Source organism: Globicephala melas, chromosome 2 (assembly GCF_963455315.2).
Source record: "Globicephala melas chromosome 2, mGloMel1.2, whole genome shotgun sequence".
Lineage (NCBI taxonomy): Eukaryota > Metazoa > Chordata > Mammalia > Artiodactyla > Delphinidae > Globicephala > Globicephala melas.
In genome coordinates this window covers 23,584,165-23,600,505 of record NC_083315.2, presented here as the reverse complement: position 1 = coordinate 23,600,505, position 16,341 = coordinate 23,584,165, and the positions used below count along the sequence as shown (strand labels likewise).

At 37.2% G+C, this 16,341-nt stretch overlaps 1 protein-coding gene across 2 annotated transcripts in view; it reads right to left on the bottom strand.

Moving 5' to 3' along the window:
- Nucleotides 1–16,341, bottom strand: part of KIN (Kin17 DNA and RNA binding protein) — a 41,112-nt gene that overhangs the window by 23,680 nt on the left and 1,091 nt on the right. For both annotated transcript variants that reach the window (XM_030836912.2, XM_060293329.1), the window contains exons 2-7: nt 13,401–13,495; nt 11,157–11,200; nt 10,950–11,072; nt 9,922–10,103; nt 7,454–7,502; nt 6,435–6,492 (exon numbers count right to left, since the gene is read on the bottom strand). In XM_030836912.2, coding sequence (XP_030692772.1) covers nt 6,435–6,492; nt 7,454–7,502; nt 9,922–10,103; nt 10,950–11,072; nt 11,157–11,200; nt 13,401–13,495 — 551 coding nt within the window. The remainder of the gene's footprint in view (nt 1–6,434; nt 6,493–7,453; nt 7,503–9,921; nt 10,104–10,949; nt 11,073–11,156; nt 11,201–13,400; nt 13,496–16,341) is intronic.

Below are 16,341 nucleotides of genomic sequence, written 5' to 3'. Positions count from 1 at the left end.
ATTTATGCACCCAACATAGGAGCACCTCAATACATAAGGCAAATTCTAACAGCCATAAATCAACAGTAGCACAATAATAGTAGGGGACTATAACACCCCACCTTCACCAATGGACAGATCATCCAAAATGAAAATAAATAAGGAAACACAAGCTTTAAATGACACATTAAACAAGATGGACTTAACTAATATTTATAGGACATTTTATCCAAAAACAAAAGAATACACTTTTTTCTCAAGTGCTCATGGAACATTCTCCAGGATAGATCATATCTTGGGTCACAAATCAGGCCTTGGTAAACTTAAGAAAATTGAAATCGTATCAAGTATCTTTTCAAACCACAATACTATGAGACTAGATATCAATAACAGGAAAAAAAACCTGTAAAAAATACAAACACATGGAGGCTAAACAATACACTACTAAATAACCAAGAGATCACTGAAGAAATCAAAGAGGAAATCAAAAAATACCTAGAAACAAATGACAATGAAAACACAACATCCCAAAACTATGGGATGCAGCAAAAGCAGTTCTAAGAGGGAAGTTTACAGCAACACAATCCTATCTCGAGAAACAAGAAAAACCTCAAATAAACAACCTAACCTTACACCTAAAGCAATTAGAGAAAGAAAAACAAAAAACCCCCAAGGTTAGCAGAAGGAAAGAATTCATAAAGATCGGATCAGAAATAAATGAAAAAGATATGATGGAAACAATCACAAAGATCAATAAAACTAAAAGCTGGTTCTTTGAGAAGATAAACAAAATTGATAAACCATCAGCCAGACTCTTCAAGGAAAGAAGGGAGAAGACTAAAATCAACAGAATTAGAAATGAAAAAGGAGAAGTAACAACTGACACTGCAGAAATGCAAAGGATCATGAGAGCTTACTGCAAGCAACTCTATGCCAATAAAATGGACAACCTGGAAGAAATGAACAAATTCTTAGAAAAGCACAACCTTCTGAGACTGAACCAGGAATAAATAGAAAATATAAACAGACCAATCACAAGCACTTAAATTGAAATTGTGATTAAAAATCTTCCAAAAGACAAAAGCCCAGGACCACATGGCTTCACAGGCAAATTCTATCAAAGATTTAGAGAAGAGCTAACACTTATCCTTCTCAGACTCTTCCAAAATATAGCAGAGGGAGGAACACTGCCAAACTCATTCTATGAGGCCACCATCACCCTGATACCAAAACCAAAGATGTCACAAAAAAAGAAAACTACAGGCCAATATCACTGATGAATACAGATGCAAAAATCCTCAAATACTAGGAAACAGAAACCAACAGCACATTAAAAGGATCATACAGCATGATCAAGTGGCGTTTATCCCAGGAATGCAAGGATTCTTCAATATACACAAATGAATCAATGTGATACACCATATTAATAAACTGAAGGAGAAAAACCATATGATCATCTCAATAGATGCAGAAAAAGCTTTTGACAAAATTCAACACCCATTTATGATCAAAACTCTCCAGAAAGTAGGCATAGAGGGAACTTACCTCAACATAGTAAACGCCATATATGACAAACCCATAGCCAACATCATTCTCAATGGTGAAAAACTGAAACCATTTCCTCTAAGATCAGGAACAAGACAAGGTTGCCCACTCTCACTGCTACTATTCAACTTAGTTTTGGAAGTTTTAGCCACAGCAATCAGAGAAGAAAAAGAAATAAAAGGAATCCAAATCAGAAAAGAAGAAGTAAAACTGTCACTGTTTGCAGATGACATAATACTATACACAGAGAATCCTAAAGATGCTACCAGAAAACTACTAGAGCTAATCAATGAATTTGGTAAAGGAGCAGGATACAAAATTAATGCACAGCAATCCCTTGCATTCCTATACACTAATGATGAAAAATCTGAAAGAGAAATTAAGGAAACACTCCCATTTACCATTGCAACAAAAAGAATAAAATACCTAGGAATAAACCTACCTAAGGAGGCAAAAGACCTGTATGCAGAAAACTATAAGACACTGGTGAAAGAAATTAAAGATGATACAAACAGATGGAGAGATATACCATGTTCTTGGACTGGAAGAATCAACATTGGGAAAATGACTATACTACCCAAAACAATCTACAGATTCAATGCAATCCCTATCAAACTACCAATGCCATTTTCCCAGAACTAGAACAAAAAATTTCACAATTTGTATGGAAACACAAAAGACCCCGAATAGCCAGATAAATCTTGGGAAAGAAAAATGGAGCTGGAGGAATCAGGCTCCCTGACTTCAGACTATACTACAAAGCTACAGTAATCAAGGCAGTATGGTACTGGCACAGAAACAGAAGTATAGATCAATGGAACAGGATAGAAAGCCCAGAGATAAACCCACACACATATGGTCACCTTACCTTTGATAAAGGAGGCAGGAATATACAATAAAAAAAAGACAGTCTCTTTAATAAGTGGTGCTGGGAAAACTGGACAGCTACATGTAAAAGAATGAAATTAGAACACTCCCTAACACCATACACAAAAATAAACTCAAAATGGACTAAAGACCTAAATGTAAGGCCAGACACTATAAAACTCTTAGAGGAAAACATACACAGAACACTCTACATAAATCATAAATCACATAAATCACAGCAAGATCCTTTTTGACCCACCTCCTAGAGAAATGGAAATAAAAACAAAAATAAACAAATGGGACCTAATGAAACTTAAAAGCTTTTGCACAGCAAGATGAAAAGACAACTCTCAGAATGGGAGAAAATATTTGCAAGTGCAGCAACTGACAAAGGATTAATCTCCAAAATATACAAGCAGCTCATGCAGCTCAATATCAAAAAAAAAAACCAACCCAATCCAAAAATGGGCAGAAGATCTAAATAGACATTTCTCCAAAGAAGATATACAGATTGCCAACAAACACATGAAAGGATGTTCAACATAATTAATCATTAGAGAAATGCAAATCAAAACTACAGTGAGATATCACCTCACACCGGTCAGAATGGCTATCATCAAAAAATCTATAAACAATAAATGCTGGAGAGGATGTGGAGAAAAGGGAACCCTCTTGCACTGTTGGTGGGAATGTAATTGATACAGCCACTATGTAGAACAGTATGTAGGTTCCTTAAAAAACTAAAAGTAGAACTACCATATGACCCAGCAATCCCACTACTGGGCATATACCCTGAGAAAACCATAATTCAAAAAGAGTCATGTACCACAATGTTCATTGCAGCACTATTTACAATAGCCAGGATGTGGAAGCATGCTAAGTGTCCATCGACAGATGAATGGATAAAGAAGATGTGGCACATATATACCATGGAATATTACTCAGCCATAGAAAGAAACGAAACTGAGTTATTTGTAGTGAGGTGGATGGACCTAGAGTCTGTCCTACAGAGTGAAGTAGGTCAGAAAGAGAAAAAGAAACACCGTATGCTAACACATATATATGTCATCTAAAAAAAAATGGTTCTGAAAAACCTAGGGGCAGGACAGGAATAAAGACAGAGACGTAGAGAATGGACTTGAGGACACAGGGAGGGGCAAGGGTAAGCTGGGACAAAGTGAGAGAGTGGCATGGACATATACATACTGCCAAATGTAAAATACATAGCTAGTGGGAAGCAGCCACATAGCACAGGGAGATCAGCTCGGTGCTTTGTGACCACCTAGAGGGGTGGGATAGGGAAGGTGGGAGGGAGGTGCAAGAGGGAGGGGATATGGGGATATATGTATACATACAGCTGATTCACTTCGTTATACAGCAGAAACCAACACAACATTGTAAAGCAATTATATTCAATAAAGATGTTAAAAAAAAAAAAAGAGACAGGGAAGCCCAAAGGAAAAACAGAAGTGAGAACTGAGTAACCTTTGTTCCAGCAATGGGGAAGCAGGGCTTATCTTTGTGCCTCACACAGCCTAAATTATCCATTTTTGATATCTAGATAACTTAGTTAATTCTGGGTTTTAAATATATAAGAGATATAAATCAACAGGAAAATAAATCCCAACCTCTAAAAAAATATACCATAATTTCAGAAAAAGAAAACTTAGATAGTCTCTCCATTGTATTATCTGCAACACTATTTTCACATTATTATAGACAGTTGAGACTGAAGTCACAGAACTTGGTCAAATAGAACTAATGTTTTTACTAAATCACAGTTTGGCATAGGGATGTAATAGGTTGAATAGCAGACCCCCAAAGCTATCAGGTCCTCATCCTTGGAATCTACAAATGTCACCTTATTTGGAAAAAGGGTCTTTACAAATGGGATTAAATTAAAGATTTTAAAATGAGATTATTCTGGATTATCTGGGTGGGCTTTAACTGCAACCACATGCATCCTTTAAGAGGGAAGCAGGGACTTCCCTGGTGGTGCAGTGGTTAAGAATCCGCCTGCCAATGCAGGGGACATGGGTTCGATCCCTGGTCCAGGAAGATCCCACACGCTGTGGAGCAAATAAGCCCGTGAGCCACAACTACTGAGCCTGTGCTCTAGAGCCCGCGAGCCATAACTACTGAACCCCACGCGCCTAAAGCCCAAGCTTCGCAACAAGAGAAGCCACTGCAATGAGAAGACCGCGCACTGCAACGAAGAGTAGCCCCCACTCGATACAACTAGAGAAAGCCCACGCGCAGCAACGAAGACCCAACACAACCAACCAACCAACCAACCAAATAAATAAATAAATAAAAATAAAATTAAAAAATAAATTTTTAAAAAAAGAGGGAAGCAGAGGGGGATGACACACAGAGGGGAAGGTGATGTGAAGATAGAGCAGAGATAAATCTGAAGGGATGCAACCCAAAGCCCAGGAATGCCTGCAGCCACCAGAAGCCGGAAGAGGTGAGTAACAGATTCTCCCCAGAGACTCTGGGGGGAGCACAGGCCTGCAGACACCTTGATTTTGGCTCAAGGATACTGATTTCAGAACTCTGGCCTCCAGAGACAGAATCAATTTCTGCTGTTTCAAGCCAACTAGTTTGTGGTAACTTGTTACAGCAGCCATAGAAAACTAACATAAGGGCGATCCATTTGGGGCCCAGTGGGACCAATCTCAGCATTCATCTACACTTAGGAATAACAAATAATAAAGGAAAAGAGAAACACATAAGGGTCCAAAACTATATGGCATGTGTTAAGATATACTGCAGTCTGTCTTTCTGGTCATATCACAGCAATATTTTGAAAAGAAATTTTCTTTTCAAATGTACCATATATAGAACCCAATTAACCAATTTCTTCATGATATCTAATATAGATGTTACTACTGAAACACTTTGATCAAAGTTAAGACAGTCGGCAAGTCATCCTGAAGCAGTTAGGCACTGCTGACTCAGACTGCCCATCTCCTTCAATTCTCCTAGACACTTATTTAGTCGTGCAAATAACCACTAGCCTGTAAACCAAAAAGAAAAAAAACTCCCACCAACAAAAAACTGAGTTAGGTTAAATAAGCACCATGTGGAATATTAAGTAAAACAGCAAATCACCCAGCTTAAAACTAAATTCCAGTAGATACTGAATATACAGTGACCTTCTGAATATCCTGTCTGATTTATCTTTTCACCTCCATAACCAAACTGAATGCACTGCACATCATAAGTACTGCACAGATATTCGGTGAAAGAATATATGAGAACTGCAAGAGAAGAGAACATGAAAAGTAGATATAAATACCTGACTACGTGCCATACCAGGGCTTGAAAAATTGCAGTTGAGGGCCAGATCCAGTCTGCTGCCTGTTTTTATAAATAAGATTTTATTGGAACACAGCCAAGCTCATTCACTTATGTATCATCTATGGCTGCATCCTCGCTCTGAGAGCAGAGTTAAGTGATGACAAAGACACATGGCCAACAAAGTCTAAAATATTTACTATGTGGCTCTTTATAGAAAAGGCTGGTCAAGTCTTGCTCAGTACCACACCATCTAGAAGGGAAGGCAATTATTACTGAGTGTCTACTAATGCACTTATATTCTACTAGGTGCTAAGAAGATAGTTGAATAAGTTAGTCTCTGTTCTCAGAAGATCATAATAGAGCAGGTAAAACAAGAAGTGTGTACTCCAGTTAACAAACTTGATAGTGGGCTATGACAGAAAACTGAATAGTATTGCCATAGCACAGAAAGAACCTTTAAGTGGAGAAGCTTTCAGGGAGAAGCTAATGTTTACCATGTGAAGCATTTAATGAAAATGAGCTTTTCCTTAAAAGATATAATCAGCTCATCATAGGCAAATAAGAAAAAAACCAGTTCCTAAGAAAATAAAACAAAACAAAACAATCACTAAACAAAAAGGAAAAAGAGATGAAAATAAAAACCAGAAAAAAATAATTCACAGTTCTGCACCTTTTAAAATGTAGTAATCAACATTTCAGCAAAATTTTCAGGTTCTAAGATACCTGTTCACATAGCTCACCTTGATTTGGAAGATGCTCCTCCTGAACTACACGCTCCTTTATTCAAATTAAATGTAACTGGAAGAAAAGAATTGGTATTCCATATATATTTCAGGAAAATTATAATAAAACATCAGATATAATAAAACAAAATTATAATGAAAATTATAATAAATATCACAATGCAGCTATGTAGAAATTCATGGACATTTTGAATACATGAGAGCTGGAATGCTCCTACCCAGAGATCATAAACTCCTGTAAAATATACTGGACTGATGCTTACAGAGCTGGGAAAGACCATCACATGATGTAGCAGACAGCCTTGGCCACTTCCCCACTCCACTCCCCCTCTCCCCTTTGTAACAGGAATCCAATTTTGTTTGGGTGTCCATACCACTCACGTATGGCTTGGAGGACGCTACGGTCTGAAGGTTTCTGTCCCCTCCCAAATCCAAATGCTGAAAACCTAATGCCCAAGGTGATGGGACTAGGGGGTGGGACCTATGGGAGGTGATTAGTAAGGCTCTTTGGTCTAAACCAATGAAAATAATTCCACTCCCTTTCCAAGTGACTATTTTTGAGGTGGACATGTGATACAGTCTGGTCAATGACATTCAAAAGGAAGTCTGCTGGTGGGAAGAAGGTCTTCTAGGAAAAGTTTCCTTGCTCACAGGGGACTCCAAAGGACAGAGATGCTCTCTGTCTTCTTCTGGACAATACTGGGTCTGCATATGATGGCTGGACTGCCGGCAGCCACCTTGTGTCCAGCTACTGATAGTGTGGCATCCGGAACCATCCTACCTCTGGGACTCTTGGTATGGCAAGGTATTTCCTTATTGTTTAGGCTCATTTTACTCAGTCTGGTTACTTGTTGCTGTAGGCATTCCATCCAATTCATTGTTATCACCTTTTCATTTTACTGAGGAGAATAATCCAGACAGATAACACCTCTTGCTCCCAAACATGTTGCTAGTTTTTGGCAGAGCCAATACAAAAGCATCCATATTAAAAAAGGAAGAAAGAAAAGTAAAACTACCTTTTTCTTCATCATTTTCTCTGCTTAATTCCGTAAAAACAGGGACTTCCTTTAAAAAAAAAAAAAGTTTGAAGGTTTGGTTCACAACTGCATTTACCATCAATATTCAATAGTCCTTAATTATGACTTGCTACCTAAAATGGTTAAGATACTAATTAAGAAATTATATGTATTGCAAATATTCTCCAATAAAGAATTATTCTACGGGGGGAAAAAAGTAGCTTTTCTGTACCGAACTGCAGAAGTTTACCTACATTTTTATTTCTATTACAATTTAAGCAGGAAACAGCAACATAAAGCAATAAACTCTAGGAATCTTAGCTAGAGGATTACTTTAAACAGCAAAACCTTTCTCTTTTGTAGTACGCTTTTGTGTAATGATTAAGGGTCTAAGACTGACTCGAAGAAGACTATGTATAAAAGCCTCCTCTGCCACCTATGAGCCTTGTCATCTCGGTCAATCTCATCATCTCCCTGAAGGCTCAATCATTACATCTTTAAAGTAGGGATAACCTACATGTTTAGAGTTATGATAAGGGTTAATTAGGATAATATAAATAAAACACTTAGCATAGTGCCTGCCATAGTGTTTGATAAATGTTAATTGTTGTTACTACTGATAAATAAGAAGGATGACCTTGAGATCTAGCTAAAATATTTTGTTAGGTAATGTCCATATAGGATTTCACAAAGGAACACAAAAGAACATGATCTTACTTTGAAAAAATTGATAAGTTTAAATGTAGAATGAGGAAGCACTGATCAATAGAATTTCCCCTGCTTTTTGGGTAAAGATACTGTTTACACCAGAAAAGTACAATTAACTTGAAGGTTTTAGCAATATTAAGCTAAAATGTTACAGAGCAATAATGTTATTCCAAAAAGTAAACCTCTTTCCTCAGTACAAGATGTGAATACTTTGTGATTTCCACGATAGGAAGTTATAATATTTTCTCTATTGAAAATGAAGATTTAAATTTTTAAAAAGCAAGAGAATAAAAAGCTTTCGGTCTTAAAGAGTTTAAATTTCACATTTACAGCAGTTTAAGCACTGTTCCTGTTTTAATTTAATGTAGAAAACTTCTAAAAGATTGTGTGACAATATGCATGTTAATGTAAGTAACGTAACACACACTCACTCTCTCACTTATCAAAGAGTTCAATCAACATGGTACAAAAGTTGATTCACAAAGTGATCCTCACTGATATCTTAATTCTCATCGCCTGCTACTTCCTGCATCACTCTGTACTCAACGGCTTATACAACATGTGCTCAACAATGATCAGAGCAGCTGTATTCATAATAGCTAAAAACTGGAAACGAGCCACATGCTTCTCAACAGGAGAATGGATAAATAAATTGTATTATATTCGTAAAATGAAATACATCAATCAAAAAAAAGAGTGAAGCACTGATAGGAAAGGATGTAGACGAACTACACATACAGAACATTATGGTGAGCTAAGGAAGCCAGATACAGAGAGAACTGGATGATTCCATTCCTACAAAGTTCAAGGGCAGACTAAACTAACCAACAATCAATAGTATATCAGAACAGTGCTTTCTTCTTAGAGGACAAGGAATATTAATTGGGAATGGGCATGAGGGAACCTTCTAGGATACTAGAAATGTTCCATATCTTGATCTGAGTGGTGGCCACATGGACTACCTATCTATTGCTCCATCCATCCATCCATCTAAAGACACATACATATGTGAAAGTTCATCGAGCTGTAACCTTAAGATTAATGCACATCATCCACTTCACTTCATGTGTGCTACACCACAATAAAAAGTTTTTAAAAATACTAAATGGCTAGTAGTTTCACATATACACACTAGGCTGTATTTTCCTGCTCACACACAACTTCTAGTATGTAAGCTCCTTGAGGGCAGGGATTTTTATCTTTGGTCCACTGGCTGTATCCCCAGTGCCTAGAAGAATGCCTGGCACACAGGAGGTGACCAATAAATGTCTGTTGGAATAAATGCCTTGATCTAGTTATTCTAACACCTGAACCAACTTTATCATGCTTTCCCTTCCCCATCTACCTGGATTTTACCCATTAATTCCTCAAGACTCCTCAGCCTAGGGGATGTAGCTACCTCCAAATATTCTAGGTCCTCCCCAGGCTGGAGCAAGTGCCAGCCCTCTGTGTTCTCACACACTGTGTTCATCCCCAGCGCTGCATTAATTATAATCAGTTGAAACGCTCTGTTTATGTCTTTGCCACTAGGTACTGACTCTATTTTAGAGATGAGTAAACTGAGGTTTAGAAGATTCCATAATTACACAAACTTGTGAAGTCAGTAAGTCAGGAATGGACCCAGGTTTGTCTCAACTCCACAGCCTGGACTTTTATACTTGGCTATGCCCTTTCTCCTACAAAACTCGTTCAAGGCTTAAACAAACAAGCGATTTTGCTTCTTCAGACCTTTGTCTATTGCCTCTCTTGATGATGCCCACCTGCTCTCTCCCCTCCAGACCTCTTCTCACTTGTTCTTGAATAAATTTGGCAGTTTTTTCTTCATCATCAAGGTCCTGCTTCTTCTTCTTCTCTAGTTCCAGCTGCCGGCGGATCGTCTCAGGGTCCCTATCTATATACTGAATATACCAGCCTTTTGGTGTTTCATCCACTTTGCACAAGCCTTAAAAAAAGTAATGGATTTAAAAAAAAAAAAAAAACAGTAACGGACACTATAATTTTGAATACAATCAAAGCTGAAAGTACATATAAATGTGGTCTCTCTCTGCAGTATTTACTCATTCATTCAAATACACTCATTCAAACACATTCAAATACACAAATTCATACAGCACGTGAATTTTCCATATTTACAGTTAGTGACATTTAGATTTTAATTGGAATATTTTATCTCTTTAAAGAGAAAAGAAATATTATTTTGATTTTTGACTACATTGAGGCAACACATTTAAACAAGGAAAACATTAAAAAAAAGCATTATCTTGCTTAGCAATTATTCAACTGTCTCTAAGTACTTAACATCCACTGAGTACAGGATATTCTAACTTAACCAAGCAGAAATCTTCCCCAAAATGGAATAAAGGAACACACTCAATAACTAATACCCTGATACAAAATTTCTTTCTCTGTTCTTTTCCTGAACTTTCCATCCTATTAGAAATGGAAAAAGAGGCAGCAAATTTAAAAACTGCGTTAAGAAGGGGTAACAAAAGTTTCCAAAAGTGCAACGAATGTAGTGGGAAAAGTGGAAGAGGATGGGTACTGGTCCTTAACCTAACGAGTGGATGCTTCAGTGATGTACCTTTGCACTGTTGAAAAGAATCACTCCAGACGCTCTTACACACCTGCAGCGCACAAAATCAATCCTGGAAGATTATGCTCCTCTCTGCCAGTTTCTAATTGCCCTACTCATCCTCTTTTTCATAAATTTACACAGAAAATATAATCATTCTCTCCCTCCCTGCAGTGCAGCCATATAACAACTGTTCACATCATGTCTTGTTCTTACCTTCTCTGCCCAGCCACTTAGTAAAATCTGTCAGCGTCTCCCACTGCGTGGCGTTCATGTGGATATGCTCTCGGTGGCTGATGTACTCATTGTAAACGATGTTGTTGTGAACCCTCTTGGTTCCTAAGAAGAAATTAGGACACTGCTGACCCTGAGCAGATTATGAGATTATAAAGTCATTATGTGCACAAGACTTAAGATACTTACCAAAGCGTCTCCTGAGAAGTTCTAGGAAGTCATTTCGGAATTCCCTAATAAAGCAGGGAGGGAAAGCATTAAGGTGATTTCTACAAATACATAGCATCACCTTCCTGAAATTTAAGCCATCATACAGTTTGCATGAGCACATGATATATAAAACATCTACATTAATATCTGTTCCGAACTTTTAAAAACTGAACAAGGGAAAAATCCTGAAAGATTACAGCTTTCAAGAATTAAAGTTAAAAGTCAAGTTGGAGTTGGAACTTTTTGTCTTGGTAAAGGTGGCACAGCAAAAGTGACCACACATGTTTGGAGCGGATTCTTCATGGAGTCTCAGTGCTATTGAATGTGGCATAATTATCCCATTCTATTGATAATAAAACATGAAGTTGGCATTTAATGTGTCCCTCTGAGCTGAGCACACTATGTTAAGTGACAGATAAACATAGGTGAATAAGATATACATTCTGACCAAGACGTTTACAGGTGAAGAGAAAGAGAAGGATGTTCCCATCTGGCACAGAGACATGAAAGTATCACTTGATATTTGAGAAATGACAGACATATAGACAATAGTTATTTCAAATTAAGTATTCAGTAGATATTTTCTCAAAAATAAACAAAGTGAGCCTGTCAGGTCAAGAAAAACAACTGACAGTATTTGTTGCCAATGATAAAATTTGAGCTTTCAAGCAAAAAATGTGAATTCTGGTAAACTAGTATCCGCCACCATGAGTCTGACATACTTCCCAATACTTAAAGATGTTTCTGACAGCACTGAGTTGACATTAGTGAATATGATTTTATGATATTGCATAATAAAATGTATCACCGTTCAGAATTTCAGAATACCTGTGTAACTCAATGAAGCAATATTTTCCAAATGACTGATGTGTGATGTTACAAAACCATACATGGGTACAAGATCCACTTCAAGTAAAAGATCACATGGATTTTAACGTCATAGAGTACAAAAGGTTTGCTAGGGGCTTCCCTGGTGGCACAATGGTTGGGAGTCCGCCTGCCAATACAGGGGACACGGGTTCGTGCCCCAGTCCGGGAAGATCCCACATGCCGTGGAGTGGCTGGGCCCGTGAGCCACGGCCGCTGGGCCTGCGCGTCCGGAGCCTGTGCTCCGCAACGGGAGAGGCCACAACAGTGGGAAGCCCGAGTATCGCAAAAAAAAAAAAGAAAAGGTTTGCTATATGGTTTCTGATTCCACATTGCAACTAATCTTTAAGAAACTACCACGCCATTGTGTTTCAATGTAGTATCATAGAAGAATAGCCAAAATTATGTGAAAAGGCTATTAAAATACTCCTCCTGCTTCCAACTACACATCTATGTAAAAGCTGGACTTTCTCTATGTATTTCAACCAAGCAACATTTCAGAAGAGAATGAAGGTAGAAGCAGATGTGAGAATATAACTGTGTTCTATGAAGACAGACACTGAAGAGATTTGCAAAAATGTAAAACACCACCGCTCTTATTTTTTTGTGTGCTTTTTGTGTGTTGGAAAATATAGTTAATTTTCATGTAAAAATGTTATTTTAACTGTAATAGGCTTATATTGTGATTTTAAATGAATAAATTTTTTTTAATGTCTCAGTTTTAATCCCTAATTTACAAGCTATAACCCACATAAACAAAAGTCTTTGGGGTTTAATACCAAAAGGTCTAAAACCCTGGAAAGAAAGAAAGGGATGGAGGCAAGACTAAATATTAATTGTAATAATAATAATTAACAGCTAATATTAATCGAGTACTGACCACTCTTCTAAACACTTTCAAAGTATTAACTCATTTAATCTTCGCATAAACCCTATGAAGGAAAGACAATACTTGAAAGGTACAAAACCTACAGATGAGGGAACTAAAGCACAGAGAAACTGTATAAGTTCACCCAAAGTCACACAGCTCCTGAGTGAAGAAGCCCAGCTCTGAAGGACTTAATGACAAGCAGTCTGACTCCAGACGTGTGCCCTTAGCCACAATTGTTTTAGACTGAGCAATGGTTTTTCATATGTTTGAAGTGAATGGAAGAAAGACTGATTTGTGAGACACACTTTTTTAACAATTCCACACAATGATAAACTGTCAAAACAAAAACTGAGCACAAAGATAATACAGCTATCACATTAATACGTAAGGAATAAACAGAGCTTCCAATATATTAAATATTAAGCATCTATTAAATGTCCAACTGAATAAAGCTTATGATATAAGGATGGCTTTGAGTTACTTACTCTGAAAAATAATCCATAAACTGCTGAGGATTTTCTGAAGCCAGCAACAGTTGTCTCTGATGAGATTCGGACATACAATGACACTTAAAGCCATTCTACAAAAATGTAAAGGTAGTGGTTAAATCTTGATTTAGCTCATTATAATAGGCCCTAAATATAAGTATTTAATTAAATCCTAAAAAGCTGCTCTTCGATGATAAATTGTAAAAAATAATCAAGTCACTGGCTGTAGGCACACTATCGTTCTAAAAAAAATTTTTTTATAAAGTTGAGTTTTGCAACCCTGCTAATCAAAGAATCCCAGAAGATTAAAGAGACAGAAAAATCCTGCTTTAGAAAACAGACATTAGTAGCAAACATTACAGGGCACAGTAACAGAAGAGTGATTTTATTTTTTGACTCAATTTAACAAATTCCTATTGGGCACCTACTTCATACAAAGTGTTATGCAAGCGTTTCGAGGACTACAACAAGGTAAAATGGGTCATTAGTGAATTTCCATTAAGGAAACTATTTTCACTCACTTTCCTATACTTTAGCTCATTACCCAAAATACACTTGCATTTTATACATAAACCTTATTTTATCATACTAAATCTGTATCTTCTTCAGATGATTGTAAAAAACATGCAAGTTTTGACTTTGTGTCTATTCTACTTAACATTTGAACCTGATTCTCCACTAGTAAGAGAAATGAAAAATGTGCCTCTCCTCTGTCTCCCCCATCTTGGTGAACAGCACTGTCCTGTACCGTCACCCGGCCAGGACCCAGGACAGCATCCCAGAGTCCTCTACCTCCACTCAGCACTACGTCTACTCCGCCGACCTAATAACTTACCCAGTCCCTCGGCTCAATCCTATTGCCACTGCCCTGATTTCAACACTCAATCTTGCTTAGAGCAGTTTCCTAATCTTCAGTCATCCACAGATGCCTACACAATTCTTGCCTCTTCTGTGCCCTACCTATGCATTACTCTTCCTTAACTGCGTCTTAAAAGGAGACTTGATATCAGTCTCATAAACGAAAAACCAGCACCACTTCCAATAAATTACAAATAAATCAGTAAGATGAAAGCAAAATAATGTTATTAAATTCTAGAAACTCAAGGGAGTGGATGGGCAGGAGGGGAATACTCCGGACCTGACCTCCCTCCCCCTCATTCTTCCGGTATTAGAGACAGAGACAGGGGAGGGGGCTTGTAGGGGTCAGCTTCTCCTCCCCTAGGCAGGGAAGGGCAATGAACAGATGTGAGGGCAAACAGGTCAGAATCACCCCAAGTGTCTTACTCTGAAAAGTAGTAATTAAAAGAGAGAATCAAATGTGTCTTCTCTTTCCCTGAGGAATTCTATTTTAGGATAACATTTGAGGATAACCAAATAACCCTAGTTAATGAGAAAAAGCTCATTTTTTCAAAAGAATGGTGGTCAACAATAAATGTAAAAAGAACTAGAAAAATAACCACTTTTCAACTTCTAATGAAATAAGTGACTCAAGCAAAGATGTTAAAACACATGAGTAAAAGGCTGATGGGAAATTGGAGCTATAGGCACGATTCCACACTCCACTAGTATTTGTTACCAGTTCCCCCATAGTTACTTGCTCTTGCAAAGGGGACAATATTACTTTCCAACATTACTTTACAGGCTGTCAACTGTACTCAATTTTCTTAGCACTACCAGACATCATGGGCTTCCTTATTTGATGCAATGTGATATACACAGGGTCACCTATCAAGGATTCTGCTCCCAAATATTTAACCTGAACCTAATCAAGCCTTCAGACCTAAGTTCCAGTTTACAAAAACTACAAGAGTTAGAGAAAGAAGATGAACGACAACCACAAGAAAAGTTAATTGTTACAGGGGGAATCCTCTAGGATCATTACTGGCCTAGCCTCTTCAAGTCAATGTCAAGAAAAACAACAGAGGGGAAGGGAGGGAATTCTATTTTAAATTTAAAATTGAGAGAGAATTAAAAGTCCTAACACCCGACACCACAGAGATTTTTAGGGCAATGCAACTATTCTGTATGATACTATAATGGTGGATATTTGTCATGATACATTTGTCCAAAGCCACAGAATGTTCAACACCAAGAATGACCCTTAATACGAACTATGGACTTTGGTGCTAATGATGTGCCAATGTAGTGTTACTGATTGTAACAAAAGTACCATTCTGTTGCACCAGGCTGATGGTTGGGGAGGCTGTACATGTTGAGGGCAGGGTGGGTACGAGAAATCTCTGTACCTTCTGCTCATTTTTGCTGTGAACCTGAAACTGCTCTAAAAAATAGTCTATTTTTTTAAAAGTTCAAATAACCAAATCCAATGTATAGCTTTTGACTGGATCTGGGTTTTTTTGTTTGTTTGTTTTTGTTTTTACTTTATTTTATTCAGATATAGTTGATTTACAATGTTGTGTTAATTCCTGCTGTACAGCAAAGTGATTCAGTTTTTTATATATATATACATACATACATATATAATTTTTTCATATTCTTTTCCATCATGGTTTATCACAGGATATTGAATATAGTTCCCCATGCTAAAAAAACTGTTTAAAAAGCATTTATAGGAACAATTGAGAAAATGTGACTATGGAGTATGCACCAGACGATATGAAGAAATATTTATTAATTTTGTTACGTGTAATGACATATATTGTGGCTATATAGAAAAATATCCTAATATTTTAGAGGAGCGTATTTAAATATTTATAGGTGAAATACCCTGATGCTTGTAATTTACTTTACATATTTCAGAGAAAAGGAAACATGGCAAAGTATTTAAAATGTTAAGTGAAACTTAAAGCGTTAAATCTGGGTAGTGGATATATGGATGTTCCCGGTACTAGTCTCTAGTTTTCTGTGTAAGAATTTTACCTTGACTAGTAGTAAAGAGAAATGAAAGAGAATAACTGTATCGATGTTATTCAACGTG